The following is an 18,557-nucleotide window of genomic DNA, read 5'->3' on the forward strand; positions in this document are numbered from 1 at the left end:
GATCAGCTGGTGCACGGCCGGCAACTCCCAAACTGGCCAGGAGGGAATGGCGCGGAGTAAAGACCGTGCGCCTTAGGGGCTCCGCCCTCAGAGTTTGACCATCCTAAAGGGACCGTGCGGTCTTTTTTTTTCCCCACGGGGGCTTTCTTTTTTTTTCCTTTTTCCTGCCGGTGGGTGGAGGGAGGCTTTCTAAATATTTAGGGTCGACTCTCTTCAGAGGCCCATAATAATTGTCTGGATAGAGACCCGCGCACGTTGCCTGTGTGTATGTTGCACACTCCAGATTCATGTGTTCCTGTGTTTATCATTTAATGCTACAGGTGCTTGGGATCGGTTTTGGAGGGAAATTCTAGTTCCCGGTGTGTAAAGGTAATCGGGGCTGTTAAAGCAAAAGTTCAAACGTTTTGTCTGATGCTTCTCTTGTACCAGTGAAATGACATCTCTCACTAAATGAAAGAGACCCTTGTTCCACATTGTTTTCAAACAATGTCAAGGCCATATATATTATAAAAACTCCACCCATTCTTGATTTTAATCAACAGGCCATGTTCAGGTTTGGCAACCTATTGGCAACCTATTCTCGTTTTTAGAAGAGCCATTGCAAAATTATGAGGTGTTATATGTAAACAAGCTAGGCAAAATTCTGATGTTTACATTTTTCACTTAGATAACCTAAATTTCTGAATATGTACAGTAGAATGAACAGAAACTAATCCCATAGCCAGTGTTCACATGACCCATTAGGCTGGACTAGGTTGATATGTAATTTTATGTGTCACAGTTGTTCAACATGAATTTTAGCTGCAGTGGAAGTTATTTGCTTTCAGGAGAATTTGCTTCCTAAAAATGTATTTCTTTCTTATATTTATTTCCTTTCTTTCCTCCAAGAGCTGCCAATTATCTCTTCCTACTCTTTCATTTTATCTTTGTAGTACTCCTTTGTGAAAAATAATAGCTGTGTTCACACAGTATTCCATTATTTTGCTTAACTATGGTTTCTTCAACAAACTGCAATTAGCTGAGTTCAGACAATCAGGGTTTATAAGTAGACTCAGCATGCATAGAGTATGTTTTTCAGTATTGAATTCATTTTTTCCTTTGCAAAGTAAGAGGCAATACTCAAAGTTTGATCTATTTTTACAAATTGGTGACTGCAAGGCATATCCTCAAGGAATAATTTCCCATCGTTCCTGCAAAACAGGCACACACAGACAAACATAAGGTTCTCAACTTAACACCACAATTGAGCCCAATATTTCTTTGGCTAAGTGAATTTTGCCCCAATTTGCAATCTTTTAGCCATCATTGTTAAACAAATAGTTGTAGTTCTTAAGTGAATCATGAGGTCATTAAGTGAGTCTGGCTTCCCCACTGACTTTGCATGTCGGAAGCTGGCTGGAAAGGGTTAGAAATGGTGATCACATCAGCCCAATACAGTGCAACTGTCTCTAATACATGCCACTTGCAAAGCACCTGAATTCTGATCATGTGATTATGCGGATGCTGCAGTGGCCATATGAAAAATATTCATGTCATTTTTTTTCAGTGCTGTTTTCAAAGTATTCCTTTGAAATGTCACCAAATGAATTGTTGTAAGTCAAGAATTACCTGTGTATGTATATATGTGTGTGTGTATGCACACGTATATATAATTTTTATTAAGAATTTTGATAATACAATTTAAATGTAAAGAAAGAAAAGAATAAAAAGTAAAAAATGCACTAAAAATAAAAAGAATGTAATAATGAAAGAGAAAAGAAATAAAGATGTAATTTCTAACTTTCATTGCAAGAATTATAAACAAATTTAGTGATTCTTCACACCCTCTAAAGTTACAAATATACATCCCATATTCAAGCTCTTATCTACAAACAAATCCATAAAACATAATCTTTTCAGTGTTAATGTCACCAGAAAGTCCATAAAGAGTTGCCAAAAATAGCAATCTTATTTTAACCTTGATCAACCAACTTTATTTATATATTTTCTTCTAACAGTGTTAATCTTTAGTTCATTCAAATATTGTTCATAGATTTTGATTTCTCTTCATTTTTTCTTTGGGTGGCATGATGGTTCAATGGTTAAGACTCTGGGCTTGTCGGCTGCAAAAGCCAACAGCCCAGGTTCGAGACCCGAACATCACATGACAGGACAAGTTTCCGTCCTCACCCTTGTTCCTGCCAAGATAGCAGTTTGAAAGCATGCAAATGCAGATAGATACATAGGTACCAGTGGGAAGGATGCTTCATGATGCCATAATCATCACATGACCATGGAAATGTCTTCAGACATCCCTGGCTCAATGGCCTTTAAAGCAGAGATGAGCAAATGTCTTCCCCAACTCCAGTTTTGTCTTCCTGGATTGTATTTTATTGTTTCTGCTGGAGGAAGAGATGGGAGGCTAAATGACGGCAAATTACTCTTCCTCTTCTCCTTTCTAGCTTTCTTGGCTTGGATGTTGAGATGGCCCTCTTGTTTTCATTCTGCTAAATTCCCTGTGCATCTGGTAATATACCTCACCATGGCACGGAAGGACACTGTACCTCTGCCGACTCTGAAGCTACTGTTGATTGGAGACAGCGCAGTGGGGAAATCCAGGTGCATGGGCAGGGTCACCAAATGGGATGGCAATGGGGAACTTTGTTCCAGAAAAAAAGGCAGATAGATGTTCCTTGTGGTTTACTATTTTTTCCTCTTTTGCCTGTTCCTGTAGCCTTTTGCTGAGATTTGCTGAAGACACGTTTGAGCCATACCTCAGTCCAACTATTGGTGAGCAATGCTGCCTGTTCATATCTGGGGAAAAGAAGGGGGAGTCAGAACTGTGATTATTGCATCCTATGACTATTGTAGATTGACAGCCAAACTTAACATTTTAGTTAAAGGCACATATATATACACAAACGCACTCATACAATTTTAGTGTTCCTCATATTTGGCCTTTTAACCATGTTTTAATGCATGCTACGTTGCCCAAACCTGAAATAGCTACAGTTCCAAAAATGGAAATTTGTACCCAAAATTTGTTGTACAACTGTATATAATTGAGAGGCAGTATTTTCTGTTAAACCTCTTTAAATTAACGTGATGTCAATATACAGATAGTATTTGATCTATGGCTGGTCACTAAGGGACCATTTGAAGATATGAACAACCTAAAAAAGGGGATTTACGACATGGATTCGAAGTTCCCATAGTCAAAGTTTCCTTTGCAGTCACGTGACTGAATTTATCATTTGCAGTACAGTGGTGATTCACTTAATGACCACTAGAGGGACATAAAGGGACATAAAATTAGGTGCCATGAGTGGTTGAAGTTTTATGACCATTAAAGCATATGGCCATAAAGGGCAGACTCCAGTATGGTTGTATGTTGTTTTTTTTGAGTAATATTTTTTTTTCATTTTCATACACACACATGTATACTGTGCATAGCCAACACCATACAGTATTAAACAATAATTGCATCAATTCCTCTTGTCAACAATACCCCAGAAAATAGAAACCCAATATACTTCTTCCACTCTCCATACACCTCTTTCTTCCATACACCTCTTTCTTCCACCACCCTCCAACTTTCTATCTCCCTACATCATCCCCTTCTACCCTACTTCCCCTCCCCCTCTACCACTCCTCTCCCCAAATCCACTCCCCCCCTTCCTTCTCACCTTCCCCCCCACACCCTCTCTCCCATCCCTCTCTGCCCATCTTTCTTCTTTCCCACTCCTCCTCCCCTTGGTGTATTTCCACTATATGTCAGTATGGTTGTATGTTGAGGACTACCTGCAATGTGGGATTAGTGGCTGAAAAGGAATTAACCATAATTTTTTCAGAAGAAACATCCAAGTTGAAATAATATAGACTACATCAGGATTTGGGTGAATAAATTTGCACAAAGTACAGTAACAAAATATATTTATGCTACTTTTCTTTAATTGCATTTGATAATTGCATTTGATACATAGTCCAGTTTGACAAATTGCATTAATTAGATAGGAATTTCCTACTCACATCGCCAAGATCTGATTTAAAATGCCCATCCTTTTCTAACCTGCTACTTTCCAGACATGCATAGATTGCTGTTCTGACTCTTCATTATTTCTGTGGCAGGATCCATACAGTATATCACCACCAAGGCATAGTATGATTTTATTTGGTTTGACTTGCCATGTTTTTCTATAAACTAACATTGATGGCTTAACCCAGGGTTTCCCAGCCTTGTTGCGCCAATGGACAGTGTGGAACTTTGAGACTGTATCATAAGCATTCTTACAAAATAGTGGCTCCGGTAGGTGTGGCCAATCACAAATCATCCTTTCACTAAGAGGGCATGCTTATAAAAAAAGCAACAGCATCAATCCTTTATTATTATTTTTCTAAGATAGTCTTCAGTGTCTGTGTGAGCACCAGAAGCAGCCTTAGAAAAAGACATTTAATTTTAAAAATTATGAACAAAATGAAGCAAATTTTTCCAATACTCTTATTTTCTAAGAATGCCCCTAGTTACTATTGAGAATTGGGGATCTTGCTGAAACTGCTGGTTATGCCTAATGCTGCATTACCTTCTATTTGTTTGCTCTATTACTGTTAGACCATTGACTCTATTATTGTCAAGCAGCTGGTCAATCGGCAGAATGCTGCTCTCAGGTTCCATGTTAGGCACAGATGATTTGGTGTATTTTGCTGATCCTGTGTGTCTCTCTGTTTGGTTTTCAGGTGTTGATTTTAAAGTGAAGAAAATGGTGGTTGGGAATTTCCCCATTCAGTTAGCAATATGGGTAAGCCACAGAGTCTCCCTTTCCAATTCAGGAAAGTAATGTCTAAGAAGGGGCGGGGAGGGGAAGGGAAGGAGGGGGGAAGGAAAGAAAAGAAGTAAAAGAAAGAGAGAGAAAGAAAAACAAAGAAATATGAAAAAGCAACATTCTTCCGGTCTGTGCTAAGAATTCATATTCCTGAAACTCATTAGTGTTGCATAACATACACAGAGATGACCAGTTTTTCCACTCTCATATTCTTCGGATTCCAATTCAAATTGCACTTTCTGTTATTCTGAGCTGTCCTGATCTTTTCAGACCTTTTCAGAAATTGGAACACTACAAGGTTGGAGCATGTTTACATGCAGGGAACTACCAGCCGATCAGTGCTACCCTTTGGCTTTGTAGGTGAGCAGAAAATCGCCAGTCAGCAGGGTTTAACTGTCTTGTTCTGCACCCAGATTTTCATCAAAACATCTCTTTCCTCTCCAAAATAAATAAATTGATTCGGTTCTCCCAAGTCTGTATCTCTCCCCTTCAAAGCAATTGATGCTGGCATACCAGGATGCTAAGGAAGAAAAGTAGGAGCTGGGAGGCAGGTGGGCTGGAATTCAGTGAGAGCACAGCTGCCCCTCTCAGCTCAAGGGAACATTTCGGCGGCGATGTTCGCTGCCTTGTGAGTGGCAATAGAATTATTCCCCCCCCCCGCCCCAATCCATAACCAGATTTACACTTTTACCTGGAAGCCTCCTGATAACTGGTAGTTATATCTTCAAACAGAAGCGAAAGTGGACTTTTATCTAATCTTGTACTGCAGTGACTCATACACATATAACATCTTCTCATACTTGCCCTCTGCTTCGAGTCGGAGACTGATATTTTTAAAAAATCAATAGTGGCCTATTGATATTATGCAAATCCAACTTTTGAGAAACACAAAATCTGTATTACTCTATTATAAGTGCTTTCATTAAGACTTTTCCCTCTTCGATTGTTTTTCTAAATATTCAAAACCCTGGTGGATTTTCCTATGCTTTTCAATACTTGATGGCTATTGAGGATGTGGGCTCAGGTTTGGGTTACTTAAATAATCAGTGTAACGTAAGTCACTCTGCTGCTCTTTCCCTGTGACACAGTTGCTGCAAATGTCTTGCAAGGCTCTATCACCATAGATCCTTTCAATGTACAACTCTATGGCTACGGAGCTTGCAAGAAGTAGGGACAGCTATAAAGTCCACTCGGTAATCTCAGTATCTTTCTTGTAGACTCGGTGGCCATAGAATTCTCTAAAAACTGGGACTTTGGAGCCCTTGACTGGTATGCTGGGAAGAGTCTAAGACTTTGAAGCTTTGCGATTTCAAAGGGGGGAAAAAAAATTATGTATACAAATGTATCTTTATGTGCAGAACAAACTGTATGGGCAGTCCTCAACTTTGCCCCCTGGCATCAAATGCAAATCTTGAAGCCAGGATCTTATCTTCCCAATCTATAGGCTGCTGTATCCATTTCATATTTGGAACTGAAACTGTGGAGAATATGCAGAGGGAAAAACCATATGCAATCTTACAGCACATATTATATCTCTCAAGCAAGTTGTCTTGCTTCTTCACGTACTACATTTCTTCTCATAAATATGTGCTTTGTTGTCAAGCCTGGGAAATTTTTGTTTTATGTTAAAAGCCTAGGGCTGAAGATGGCAGATTGTGACTTTAGATTTCAGCTTTAGGGCCTCGCAATCTTGAGCCTATATGTTAGCTGTCCCAAAGGCAGTTTTATTTTTTGTAAAACAACTTTTTTTTTAAGTTTCTGCTAGAAAAACTGCTAGAGTTTTAAATTACCCTTTAAATTTTTTTTTTCTTTTGCAGGACACAGCGGGGCAGGAAAGATTTCGAACATTGACTCCAAGCTATTATCGAGGTGCTCAAGGTATAATTTTAGGTAGGTGGTAATCATAGCACGAACATAATCAACCTTACTGAAGCCAAACACATTAAGGGCAGAGGTAAATGGAAGCACATCTATTCCTCTCAGGGTAGCTGGAACAACAGCCTCTGAAGAACCATTGGTGGAGTTTGCTCCTAGGCTACTGATTGATTGCTGGCGGTGATTGTTTTTCAGCAGAGTTTCATGTTACTTAAAATATTTCAAATATGAAAGCCAAAGTCCCCTTAGTTTTATTTATGTTTCTATTGATGGAGATGGAGATGTAAAGCACGTCAGGCTTTCAAACTTTGATTCAAGTTAAGCTAAACACTGAAGACTATTTTAATGTGGCCATAATATCCCCATCCTCCATTTCCCCTTCAGAATATTTTGCTATGTTCCCAAGGTGATTTTATCATGTGGGGACAATCTCCTTATGGCTTGACATTAATTACATGCAATAGATGTGGCCTTCATAATCCAAAACCTTATTTGGTGCAATAATTACAATTCCATTGCATTCACCATGGGGAAGAGTTACCTCTGTGTAGATATAACATACTGCCATTTGAATGCTGGAGAAATTGTGTTGCAGCAGAGAGTGTCACTTAGAGAGACCACACAAGAAATAATAAATCATGGGAAAAGCCTTGAGAGCTCACATTCTTCTTATGAATTTCAGAAGCAAATTCACACCAGTGCCATATTTCACTATTACACACTGGGAAGAAAAGCTGGTTCTCAACATTGGTATATTTAACCTGTGCTATATAGTCTACAAGCTGCTGCTTTTTACCCCTACAATTGGGGGAGGGGGGAGAGATGAAAATATAGAATAAGTTTCTAGCATGGATGGCTGCCAAGCAGAGGTATGTTTGATGGTCAGGGCACTATTTGGAGGAGGATTGGCATAGATGGAACGAAGATGCAGGGGGCATGTGCCCTCATCACACAGGTAAATGAGGCCAGAATCTTGCATTTCCCTCCTGAATTTAAGCGTAATTTTGAGATTTTTCTCTGTAGGTATATCTGCGTTTTAATCCAAGAACAGCAGACAAGAAATCTGGTGGCGGCCTAATGTTTTCAGTCAAAACTATCATCTTTATTTGCTATTAGATATGTTCAATAATAATCAGTGGCACTTGAAGGCTGAAGTGTTTGGGAGGCATTAGAATGCTTACCTTTTTATATACATCATTTGGGCTAACTTCTGCAGGGATTATCGCAAAAATCTTTTGTCTATATCCCTCCAGAAGTTATGAACCTACTAACTCACTAAGGATGGTTAATTGTTAGAAATGATTGGGACATAGTCCAAGATTGTCCATAAGCCTAAGTAGAACCAGATGTGGTTCTATCCACCCAATTCTATCCAGATTTCTTGTCTGCTGTTCTTGGATTAAAACGCAGATATACCTACAGAGAAAAATCTCAAAATTACGCTTAAATTCAGGAGGGAAATGCAAGATTCTGGCCTCATTTACCTGTGTGATGAGGGCACATGTTGACCTTTTCCATTTTTTGTGCTTACTGAAAATGCTCTCCTATGCAAACACTGTTTGGTTTACACCATTATGCAGTTTATGATGTTACCAGGAGAGAGACGTTTCTGGGCCTGGAAAGCTGGCTACAGGAGCTAGAGATCTATACCAAGAAGAATGTTGTGAAGATGCTGGTAGGCAACAAAATTGATGAGGTAAGTTATAAATTGGGATTAAACTTGGTGTTTGTGTGAAATTTTAGACTCCTTGTTATCTTGCTGGGATGCAAGAGATCTATAAATGGGAGATTAGATTTGGAGATGCACGTATAAGCAGAGTAATGAGGAAAGGTACAAATTGTCATGGCTGGGGTTTCTCTAGGTATAACATGGCTATGAAACATAAATCATCAGATTACTAAATAAATAAATTGTTAGATCTTTGAGTTAAAGTGATACCAAAAAATGCTGAGAACATCTTGGACAATAAGATGTCCAGATGTCCATTGGACAGACTCATATTAAAGTTAAACATTAGATATTCTGGACATGTAATGTGAAGGTAACTGTCATGGGAGAAGACAGTAGAAAAATTTAAGACAAAAATAAAAAAAATGATAGACAATAAGGTAGCTATATACATTTACTGACATATCTTGTTAAGCAGAAACTTAAAAGAATTTAGAGAAGGAATTTATGATAGGCAGTTTTGGTGAATGGATACTCTTGGGGCCTAAAGAGTTGGAAATAACTGAATGACTGACTGTGGCTCCACAATGAAAGAAAAAGTATTGGGAAAGGATTAACAGAAATATAGAGAGAATTGTGGAAATAAATGAAGAAAATAGAGGAAGGAGTGAAACAGAGGAATCTATGAAGTGAAATTGTGTGTTATGGAATGCATTAGGAAAATAGGAAATAGATTGTACAATGAAGTGATCATTGTAACAAAAAAGCTTTTCCTTGCAATGTATGGTCCTCTGAATAATTAAAATTGTATATAACCTAGATTAAAAACGCTCCCACATTTTAGGTTGCCTGATAGCAAATGCACATAGTGTGCAGCCTCTGGTAGAGCTGAAACGCAAGGCCTGTTAATAAGTAAGCAACAAGATTGAAAGGCTGGCTGTAATTAGTTTCCCTCCTTCCCTCCCTCCCTATCACCAAAAATCTTGTCCCCCGTCTGCAGAAGCCTGTTGGATGTTTGCTCCCTGTTATTGCCTGCCTCCTACGCTTTGCCAGAGGCATCAGCTGCCTTCATACCTCAGCATCCTGAACGAGACCTCTCCATCTTTCTCCTGCTCTGATGTAATGGGCAATCTGTTCAAGCTGCTTCAGAAGCCAGCAGTTTCTCTGTCGCTACTCTGTGTTTTGGGTCCTTTTTTTTTTTGGTTTCTGCTTTCACTAGACACTGGAGTTTTGTTAATTCCCTTCCCTAGTAAGAAAAACAGTCATAGCTGAGGGAGCTCTCATGTATGGCTTCTCTTCCAATATTTGTTGCAATTCTAGTTCACTTTTTTTGCTCTGCCTTTTGCTTCTTTAATTCTGATTATACTACCACGTACTTCATAAAATTTACATCAGAACTAATATTCACTCTCAATATACAAAACGAAAAAGATCAGCCTTAGATATGCTGCAAGACCAAAGGAAAATGGACAAACGACCAGCATCTTCAGAGGTTCTTTCATTGCACATATGATTATCAATACACGTGCACTTGCCATATTTTGAGACTACATTCTTTTTAATAGGATTGTGCTCAGGAAAACTGTTCTGCCTATTGTCTGTGGAGGTTCAACAATCGTCATGGTTATCCCAAAGGTGCTTTTTCTCCAAAAGGAAACTGGACTTCCTTGGTTTTTTCTTTGAAAAAGTTTCACTTATCCAAGAAGCTTCTTCAGTACTTAAGAAAAAGTCAAGAAAATCTGGTTGCTTTTTGGAAAAAGCACCTTTGGATGTTCTACCAATTATATTAAAAAGCAAGTTTATATGACACTGATTGAGAAAGCCAGTCAGAAAACCTATATTCTTCTTTTTACAGCTATGAATGGTGCTGATTGGCTTGTTCTTTTACTAATCTCTCCTTCCCATGAAGAAAACTATTTTTTTCATTATCGAGTTATATATTTGTGAAGCCCACATACAATAATTGTATTAATGATTGACTGTGCAATATTTTGGAGTTCAGAGGCATACTTAAATGTTTTTTGAACAGGGAATCAGTGTTTTTTAAAACTACATTAATGTTTATATCATCTTTAAATTACAGTACTGGCACTATACTTTTTGTTTGTTTCCTTCCTCTGACAGGAAATCTTGCCAATCTTTCATGTTGTTGTTGTTGTTGTTGTAGTAGTAGTAGTAGTAGTAGTAGTAGTAGTAGTACAGAGGAACCAACATAAAGGATTTGAAGATTTCTACATCACACCTGAAGGGACTTGGTGGCTCAGGGGCTAAGACGCTGAGCTTGTCGATCAAAAGGTTGGCAGTTCAGCGGTTCGAATCCCTAGCGCCACGTAATGGAGTGAGCTCCCGTTACTTGTCCCAGCTTCTGCCAACCTAGCAGTTCGGAAGCATGTAAAAATACAAGTAGAAAAATAGGGACCACCTTTGGTGGGAAGGTAACAACGTTCCATGCGCCTTGGGCACTGAGTCATGCTGGCCACATGACCACAGAGACGTCTTCAGACAGAGCTGGCTCTTCAGCTTTGAAACAGAGATGAGCACCGCCTCCTAGAATCGGGAGCGACTAGCACATATGTGCGAGAGGAATCTTTACCTTTATCTTATATCAGAATTGAATGTTGAACTAATGTTGAACTGAACATAAGCACCAGTTTAGTCAGGAACATTTTACATATGCCAGATTTCCAGTGGAGAAATTGTAAAGAACCAAAAGAGTCTCAAAAGAACAATAAATAGAATAGGGGAGAATTAAATCCACCCTTTATGAGTTTTTGGAACCTTAATACAAAATTCAGATCTATCTATTTTTATGTTTGAAAACAAGAAATTTGTAAATCTGTTGAGTGTGTTGACTCATTCTTCTATCACTCTGTTTTACAGAGATAACAGTTCTGTTAGTATTCAGTAGATATATAGTAAAGAGAAGGAATGAAGGATGCATGGTTGTGCGGGGCTTTGTTGATTCCCAGCTCCTGTTAATACAAAAAAAGTCTAGATAGAAATGCAAGAATAACAGTTAGTAGGATAGGAGTGGAAAGCAACTGGCCTATATATTCAGTGTGGCCCGTGAGTCTTCCTATGTTCCCCCACCAGCATTTAAGTTAAGACATTTCATCCATTAAATACTGTATTTGATTTATATCATCATCATCTCACAGAGACTTTTTTTTATTTTTCCAACACACCGCAGGTTGGAATTGCTATGTAATTATAATTTATCAAACCTTGTCAAATCTAGGAAATGGCATCTTTGGTAAAATAATCTAACTGGCCTTTTGCCAATTTAGAAGACAGTTCTGTGAGGTCTCAAGCTTGACAGTTTTCTTGCAGATGTTTAATTACCTGACCAAATAAAATTATTAGTAGTGGAAGGGGGTGGAGTTTGCTCTATATGCAAGTGGTTTGCCCTGTCACTGTTATTGGTGGTTCCAAAATTAGGCTATTGTTTGCTGTTTGTATATCTGAGTTGGTAGTTTGTTGATTGGGGTATTGTTTACTGCTTAACTGTTAATCCAGTATTAATCTAGAAGAGAGTCCTTCTTCCTTTCCTTTCCTTCCCTTCCTTCCTTCCTTCCTTCCTTCCTTCCTTCCTTCCTTCCTTCCTTCCTTCCTTCCTTCCTTCCTTATCTACCTACCCATATCAAGTACCTAATAGTTTTCTCTCCCTATCTACAGACCAACCGTGAAGTAGAAAAAAGAGAAGGATTGCTATTTGCACAGAAACACTCCATGCTCTTTATAGGTATGTGAAGAATATGAGGAAACATTCTGATTTGCCAGAAGTAAAATCATGGCAAAAACCATCATTTCATTATCTTTGCAGATCTTCTCCCCAGCCTACTCCTAGCACTATTCCTTTTAACCCTTCCAAAAAAAACCTATGTGGGATGGGCTTAGGTTTCTCTCCCACCTAAGCCCTAAATGTCAGTGCTAGGGCTTAGGTGGGAGGGAAAGTGGCATCAGATTTGCTCCTGCAAAGGTCCTTAGATATCCTTTCAGAACTATAGAACTGCTATTTCGGGGCCTTTCACCAGTTAAAGAACAGTCTGTCAATCCAGTCTGACAGTTGGCATGAAACAACATCAGCATATTTGCCAATCTGCATTCTTCTGTCTTTGTTACGTTAAATCACATACTAATGACTTTGTCCTGATTTGTGAATGAGCCATTCTTTATAGGCAAATTGGTTCCCCACCCCCACCCCTCCCCATAACTTTGCAGATCCCCAGCCACCTAGGAGAACATCCACAAATGCAGCCAGAATGTGAATGGTCTGACTTCAGGACTTGATCTGGCATCTCTAGGCAGGCTTGCCAGTCCCTTCTCCCAAGGTACACTAAAATAGTGAAACATTTGGGAAATGTTTCCAGGGAGAGAGGCAGATCTTTCCAGGATTGGACTATAGCTAGGCCCTTCAGAGCCATAGAACTGAACTAGCTGATGGGCAATCACTCTTGTTCTTGGCAGTAGAGAGGGAGAAGCAATAAAGAACAGTATAGAAAACTAGGCAATAAACAACAAATGTCGAGTTCAGCATCCTTCATTATTTTCCGGACACAGTTGTTAGGAAGAGAAAGGCTGCAGCATAATTAAAAATTTCACAAGCCAATTAAATAAATTAACACAAACATGCCCTTTGTTCTTCCCCGGCTGACATTGTGGAGTTCTGTTATGCTATTTTACCCTTGTTGGAAGCCTGGAGAGAAGCTGGTGTCAGAGAAGAGAGAGTTGGATCCCATAGTCTCTCAGCATAAATGTGCATAAATTTTATTTTCCCCATCACTGAGTTAAAGCACTGCCCCTGCATCCTTGAGTTAGCATAAAACAGTAGCAACATAATGATTACTGTTCGTATAAAATTCACCTCTATAAATGCCTCAGGCGAGCCCAAGAGCGGGATAAGAGCTGGAGAGCACCATACTTATCTTGAGAGGCATGTATATATTCAAACAATAACAGCATGCCTCCCGGGAACAGGATGGTGCACTTCAGTTCTTAATTCCGCTCTTGGGTTCACCTGAGGCATTTGGTAGGCCTCTGTAGGACTGGCTGAAAGAGGTGGGCCTTTTGGTCTGAGGCAGCAAAGCATCTGTTGATAAATGGGGGGGGAGGAGGAATGTAACCCTTAATTTCCTGGAAGAAGTTTGATTTATTTAAATAGTTATTTGTCATTAGGGAATTCACACTGAGACAGATGCATCTAGTACCAGCAGCTAGCCTTCTCGATTTTTAACAGAAGAAGAAATTTTCTCATCCCTTCTGTGCTTCGTGCTTTCTTTTCAGTGGGGAAGAGATTCCCTTGTTTCACCGGAGATGGTGAAGAAAACTTAGCAGGCAGAAAAATACGATATGGGAGGGTTTAAAAGGAACGTGCACACTTTTTAAACCCTTCTCGCTTTCCCCTTAAGAATCAATAAAATGTTCAAAAAGAAATGGAAGGCAACTTTTTTAAGCAATGTGCTTTGAATTTTGTGAGGTGTTTTTCTGGTGTTTCAGAGATAGTAATGAACACTTGGGGGGATGCTATAAATATATATATATATTTGACATATTTTATAAGCACTTAAAATGTCTTTTGCAAGGTCAAACTAATGCTTCTAAAGTCATATCAAAAATGGTTGGGCTAGAGGTATAAGATTTGGATTAAAAACACAGACAATCTCTATGTGGGAGCAACAAGAGCCTTCTGTACTTATTGCTCTAGTGATGATTTCAGAGGAGATTTTTGTAACCATCCTAAAACAGAAATTATCTGCCACAAGAAGTAACTTTACATCAGGGTTTCCATAACTGGGTCTTCCAATCGATCTCTCACCATGCATGCTGGTCCAGAATAATGATAGTATGACATTGTCTATCAAACCTGATGGGCGAAGGCCACTAAATACCAACAAGCTAGAAAGATCTCATATGCAACCCGATATTTACAACCCTGATATCACTCTAAAATATACACTTGTATTGATTTATAGATTACTCCCTCCAAATAAAAGCATTTCAAGGTACATGAAGGTATATATAATCATGTCCATGTTGCTGCCAATAAAACCCAAATGGAGGAATATTTATCCTATAGATAAAGTAGAATAATTTCAGGATTTTAGTGATAAAGATACTTTATTTAATAGTCTTCTATCTGAATAAATCTGACAGTATCTTTTCCAGCTAATGTTTATTCCTTTTAAGGTGTTAGTTGGAAAAAGTGCTATCAGACACCATTTGAGTTCTGTCTACCATAGAATTATCATGGCTGCTTTCCTACCATGAATGCTGTTCTGTTAAATCGCCATCTCTCTCCCCATTCTCCAGACCACAGTCCTCAGATCAGTGGTGGAATTCAAATTTTCTTTACTACCGGTTCTGTGGCTTTGTGGCTGGCTTTGTGGGTGTGGCAGGGGAAGGATACTGCAAAATCCCCATTCCCTCCCCACTCCACTAAACCTGCTTTCCAATTCCTTTCTCCTGTTCAGGCCAACAAAAGAAGATTGGCTGGGAGGCAGCAGGGGCGGGGCCAGCCTATTTGCCGGTTCTCCAAACTACTCAAAATTTCCACTACCAGTTCTTCAGAACCTGTCAGAACTGGCTGAATATCATCTATGCCTCAGATGACCTCTGATGCCTTATGTTGTCTGTTTTCTGTTTAGCTGTATCCTCTTCAAATAGTTTCTTGGCGTTGCATTTGGAGTTGTAGTAGCACAGGATCTATAACACTTCTTTGTAATACTATCCCCATAGCACTTTTTATTCCAATTTTTTTGCTCCATTAAATGTAGATGAGCTAAGAGTGTTGCTCAGGCCACTTAGCAGGAAAGCTTTCTTTAAAGCAACACTATCCAAATGCATTAACTCCCATCATTTTTTTTTAACCACTAATGATGTTTTTTAAGCTTGATGGGAGTGTAGGCCAACCTCTCTGGAAGATGATGAGTTCAGGGAGGTTGAATTTGGACACCTGTACTTCATTTGACAAATGGCTCCTCTTGTTGTTTTGTTTCTACCTCCAGAAGCCAGTGCTAAAATGAAGGCTGGAGTGCAAAGTGCCTTTGAGGAGGTCGTCATGAGGATCCTGCAAACTCCTGAGCTTTGGAACATCAGAAGAGAGGGAGTGAAGTTGGCAGAAAGCAGATCCTTCAGAGAAGCAGATGCCTGCAATTCCTACTGTTCTGTTGCTTAACACCCTATGTGTTCAAATAAAAAAGACCCAGGGCAAAGATTCTAAGAAATGGGCTCGTCCCTGGTATCATATTAATCCTTCTCGCATTCGGTCAGGAAAACAACATCTTGGGTGGACATCCTAGAGTGGGTAAGAGCAACAACAATTTATGGATGGCCATGAAAATAAAGAACTAGGATTTTTCATTCCCTTCTTCCTCCAGCCCCAGACATTGTGAGTTTTCAACAAGCTTATACCCATTTATAAGAACATTATTCGGCGCGCAACTACAATTTTCACACGATTCTCAATTAAAAATGGCAGGAAACTGCAGCATTAAGTTGCAAGTCAGGAGACCATTTAACTGCTAAAGAACAGCCAAGGAAGCTCTGAAAGATACCAAATGAGTTTTGCAACCCACATGTGCCCCTGGGATTACAGGTAGTCCACCCCCTCAGGTATACTGAAATGAGTACAGCAGATTTTACTTCCTTCAGATGAGGGAACATTGCACATTAATTTATGCTCACAAATAAGCAACTAGAGTAGCTTGGGAGCAGGTTCCTCAAGCAAGCCACAAAATTCTTAATATCAGACTCTGCACTCAACGATCCTTTCACCTTCTGCCAATTCACAGTCTTTGTATTCTTTCTATCCTTCAGACTGCCAGCTTCTCTGTTACACACATAACACACAGTTCTTTTGCTGCTTCCTCCAGATGGCAGTCACCATCTCCAAATTGTGATGGCATATTATTATTATTATTTTTAAAATATTGTCTGCCAACTGAGAGACCTCTTAACCATTCACTCCAGTTCATCAAATATCAAGTTTCTCTCTTATTTAACTAAAAACAAGAAACTATCTTACACAATTTCACATATCATGAATCATGTTTGGCTTTTGCTTTACACAGTTTCACATAACCATGAGTTAGTTTAGCTTTTGCTTAATGCATTACACGAAGTCAGCTGCTATGCATTGAATGCGGTGGTTTACTTTTAAGCATATTATATAATTATTATAATTTCAGATCTCTTCTGAATATTATTCCTGCATTGTTGTTGTATACTGCCCAGAATCGCTCATTTAGAGATGAGCAGCTATATAAATTTGTTTGATAAATATAAATAAATAAATTATTAAATAATTTAAAAGCCTTTTAAAACATATTATCTAATTAATATATTTTTGAATTGCTGCTTAGCCTTAGATTGTTCAGAATTATTTACATTAACTCAAGGAAGCCAAATCAATGTGGATAAATGCAAACGTTGCAACTAAAACTAAAAAGGATTTGTATTCATGAGCAACGTAGCAAAAATCCATTTTTGTAGCAAAATTTCAAATAAACCTCTCCCAGAAAGGAATTGAATTGCTGAGAAGTTATCCAAGAAAAATACTTCATAAATGCCCACCAGTTTCATATATGCATAATGGGACATACAATACCTTCAAAAAGTGAACAAAGGGGAAAATTTATAGGAATATTTTGACCTCTAAAATTTCAGCACTCTATAGGTTAAAAAGCAGCATTTGGCAATCTTATCATTTTTTTTAACAAACTAAGCAGAACGAAGTCTGGTTAATATTGGATCAGTGTCCTCTGTAGTTAAGGCTATCAAGATGATGAGTGCAATTGGGAGATCAAAGCCTTCCTCTTTCTATGTACCTGTTTACCCCACCTCTTCCTATGTGCTGCTGCCAGCATTCTCAACTTTCCTGACAAGATGACCATCAGGAGCTCCCAACAGTTGGGAGTTGGAAAAGAATGATAGCCATTATCTCTATTCCTGCTGAGAGAACTTCATGAACTTGTCTATGAAGCCACTGAAAATTAAGTTCAGTTAGAGCAGTGTTTCCCAACCTTGGCAACTTGAAGATGTCCGGACTTCAACTCCCAGAATTCCCCAGCCAGCGAATGCTGGCTGGGGAATTCTGGGAGTTGAAGTCCGGACATCTTCAGATTGCCAAGGTTGGGAAACACTGAGTTAGAGACCCAGTTTAGTCCAGTGGTTAGGAGAATGGATTAAGAGCTGGGCTCTGGTGCCCAGTCAAGCATGCAAAAACCAGCTGTGTGATCTTGGGCCAGTCACTCCTTCTTAACCCTGGGAGGAAGGAAGCAAGTAGTGAACTACTTCCGAAACTGTTGTCTAGAAAACTGCAGGAACTTGTCTAAGTAGTAACCAGGAATCAAATTTGACTCGAATGTAAAAGAGAGGGAAAAACTGGGGACTCTGGGCACACCACCATGAGAGGTTTGAGCTTCATGTGACATTTCTTGCTAGGAAGCAAAGAATTTCAAGGATTTGGGCTTTTTCCTACCTGAACTGTCTAGGTCTCCAACTCTCTTGTCTTTCTGAAGAACATCCATCCAAGAAAAGTTAATTGGAAAAGGCCCGGAGAGTTGCCCCTCTTTCCCCTATCATGCCATATATCCAGGACAAATGTTTTTAGATGTTTGTTAAAAGTTCAAGCTGAACCTTAAATCAGAGATCCTTGCCTTTTGGTGGCAGTGGACCCAATAGACTCTTACTGTGCTATAATCATTTTTATAAAATAGCCAGCATGGTTGGCATGGCTACTTAGAAATCTTCCATTTACCAGATGAACATACTTTCAAACAATGGACACAAAGTACATTCCCTGTTGTTTTTAATTCCAAGATAAAGGTTGAGACCGCTGATTTGCAACACGCTAGCTTCCTTGCATATTTATTCATTTAATTGAAAAAAACTTACCAAAAATAAGTGTCTGCTGGAGCATGGAGCATAATGTGACTCAAAGGATGAATATTCATGTTCATCTGACCTTAGAAATGGGTTCCCACTCTTCCTTTCCACCTGACCCCTTCTAATTTTTTATGATCTCCCTATTAGGAGGAGATGTACTTGCTCACTCCCATTGATGCTATTCTTTGCATGAATTTCTCCTTTTTCCTCTGTTACCTTTACTAACAAGGGAAATCATTCCATTGTGACATCATCATTTTCAGCATCATTCCACATTCCGTGTTGAACTGGGAGACAACCCAGGTTCAAATTCATCCTCACTTGTGGAA

The 18,557-nt window shown here is 39.1% G+C and overlaps 1 protein-coding gene across 3 annotated transcripts; it reads left to right on the forward strand.

The window, feature by feature from the left end:
• The first annotated feature begins 22 nt into the window (after positions 1-22).
• On the forward strand, positions 23-15,554 carry LOC106538488 (ras-related protein Rab-18-B). 3 transcript variants are annotated; one of them, XM_087713634.1, is made up of 9 exons: positions 23-107; positions 319-369; positions 2,442-2,598; positions 2,714-2,769; positions 4,714-4,775; positions 6,617-6,689; positions 8,255-8,370; positions 12,019-12,085; positions 15,348-15,554. In XM_087713634.1, exons 3-9 carry the CDS (start codon positions 2,456-2,458, stop codon positions 15,515-15,517), a joined length of 687 nt encoding a protein of 228 aa, XP_087569760.1. In that variant the 5' UTR covers positions 23-107; positions 319-369; positions 2,442-2,455; the 3' UTR covers positions 15,518-15,554. The 3 variants fall into 3 exon arrangements, with proteins under 3 accessions (XP_087569760.1, XP_087569758.1, XP_013908457.2); XM_087713632.1 differs by lacking the exon at positions 23-107 and having other exon boundaries at positions 230-369; XM_014052982.2 differs by lacking the exons at positions 23-107; positions 319-369 and having other exon boundaries at positions 2,493-2,598.
• Positions 15,555-18,557: the final 3,003 nt, after the last annotated feature.

This window comes from Thamnophis sirtalis, unplaced genomic scaffold (assembly GCF_051295495.1).
Source record: "Thamnophis sirtalis isolate CommonGarterSnake01/CBP01778 unplaced genomic scaffold, rThaSir2_p1.2 scaffold_4, whole genome shotgun sequence".
Taxonomy (NCBI): Eukaryota; Metazoa; Chordata; class Lepidosauria; order Squamata; family Natricidae; genus Thamnophis; species Thamnophis sirtalis.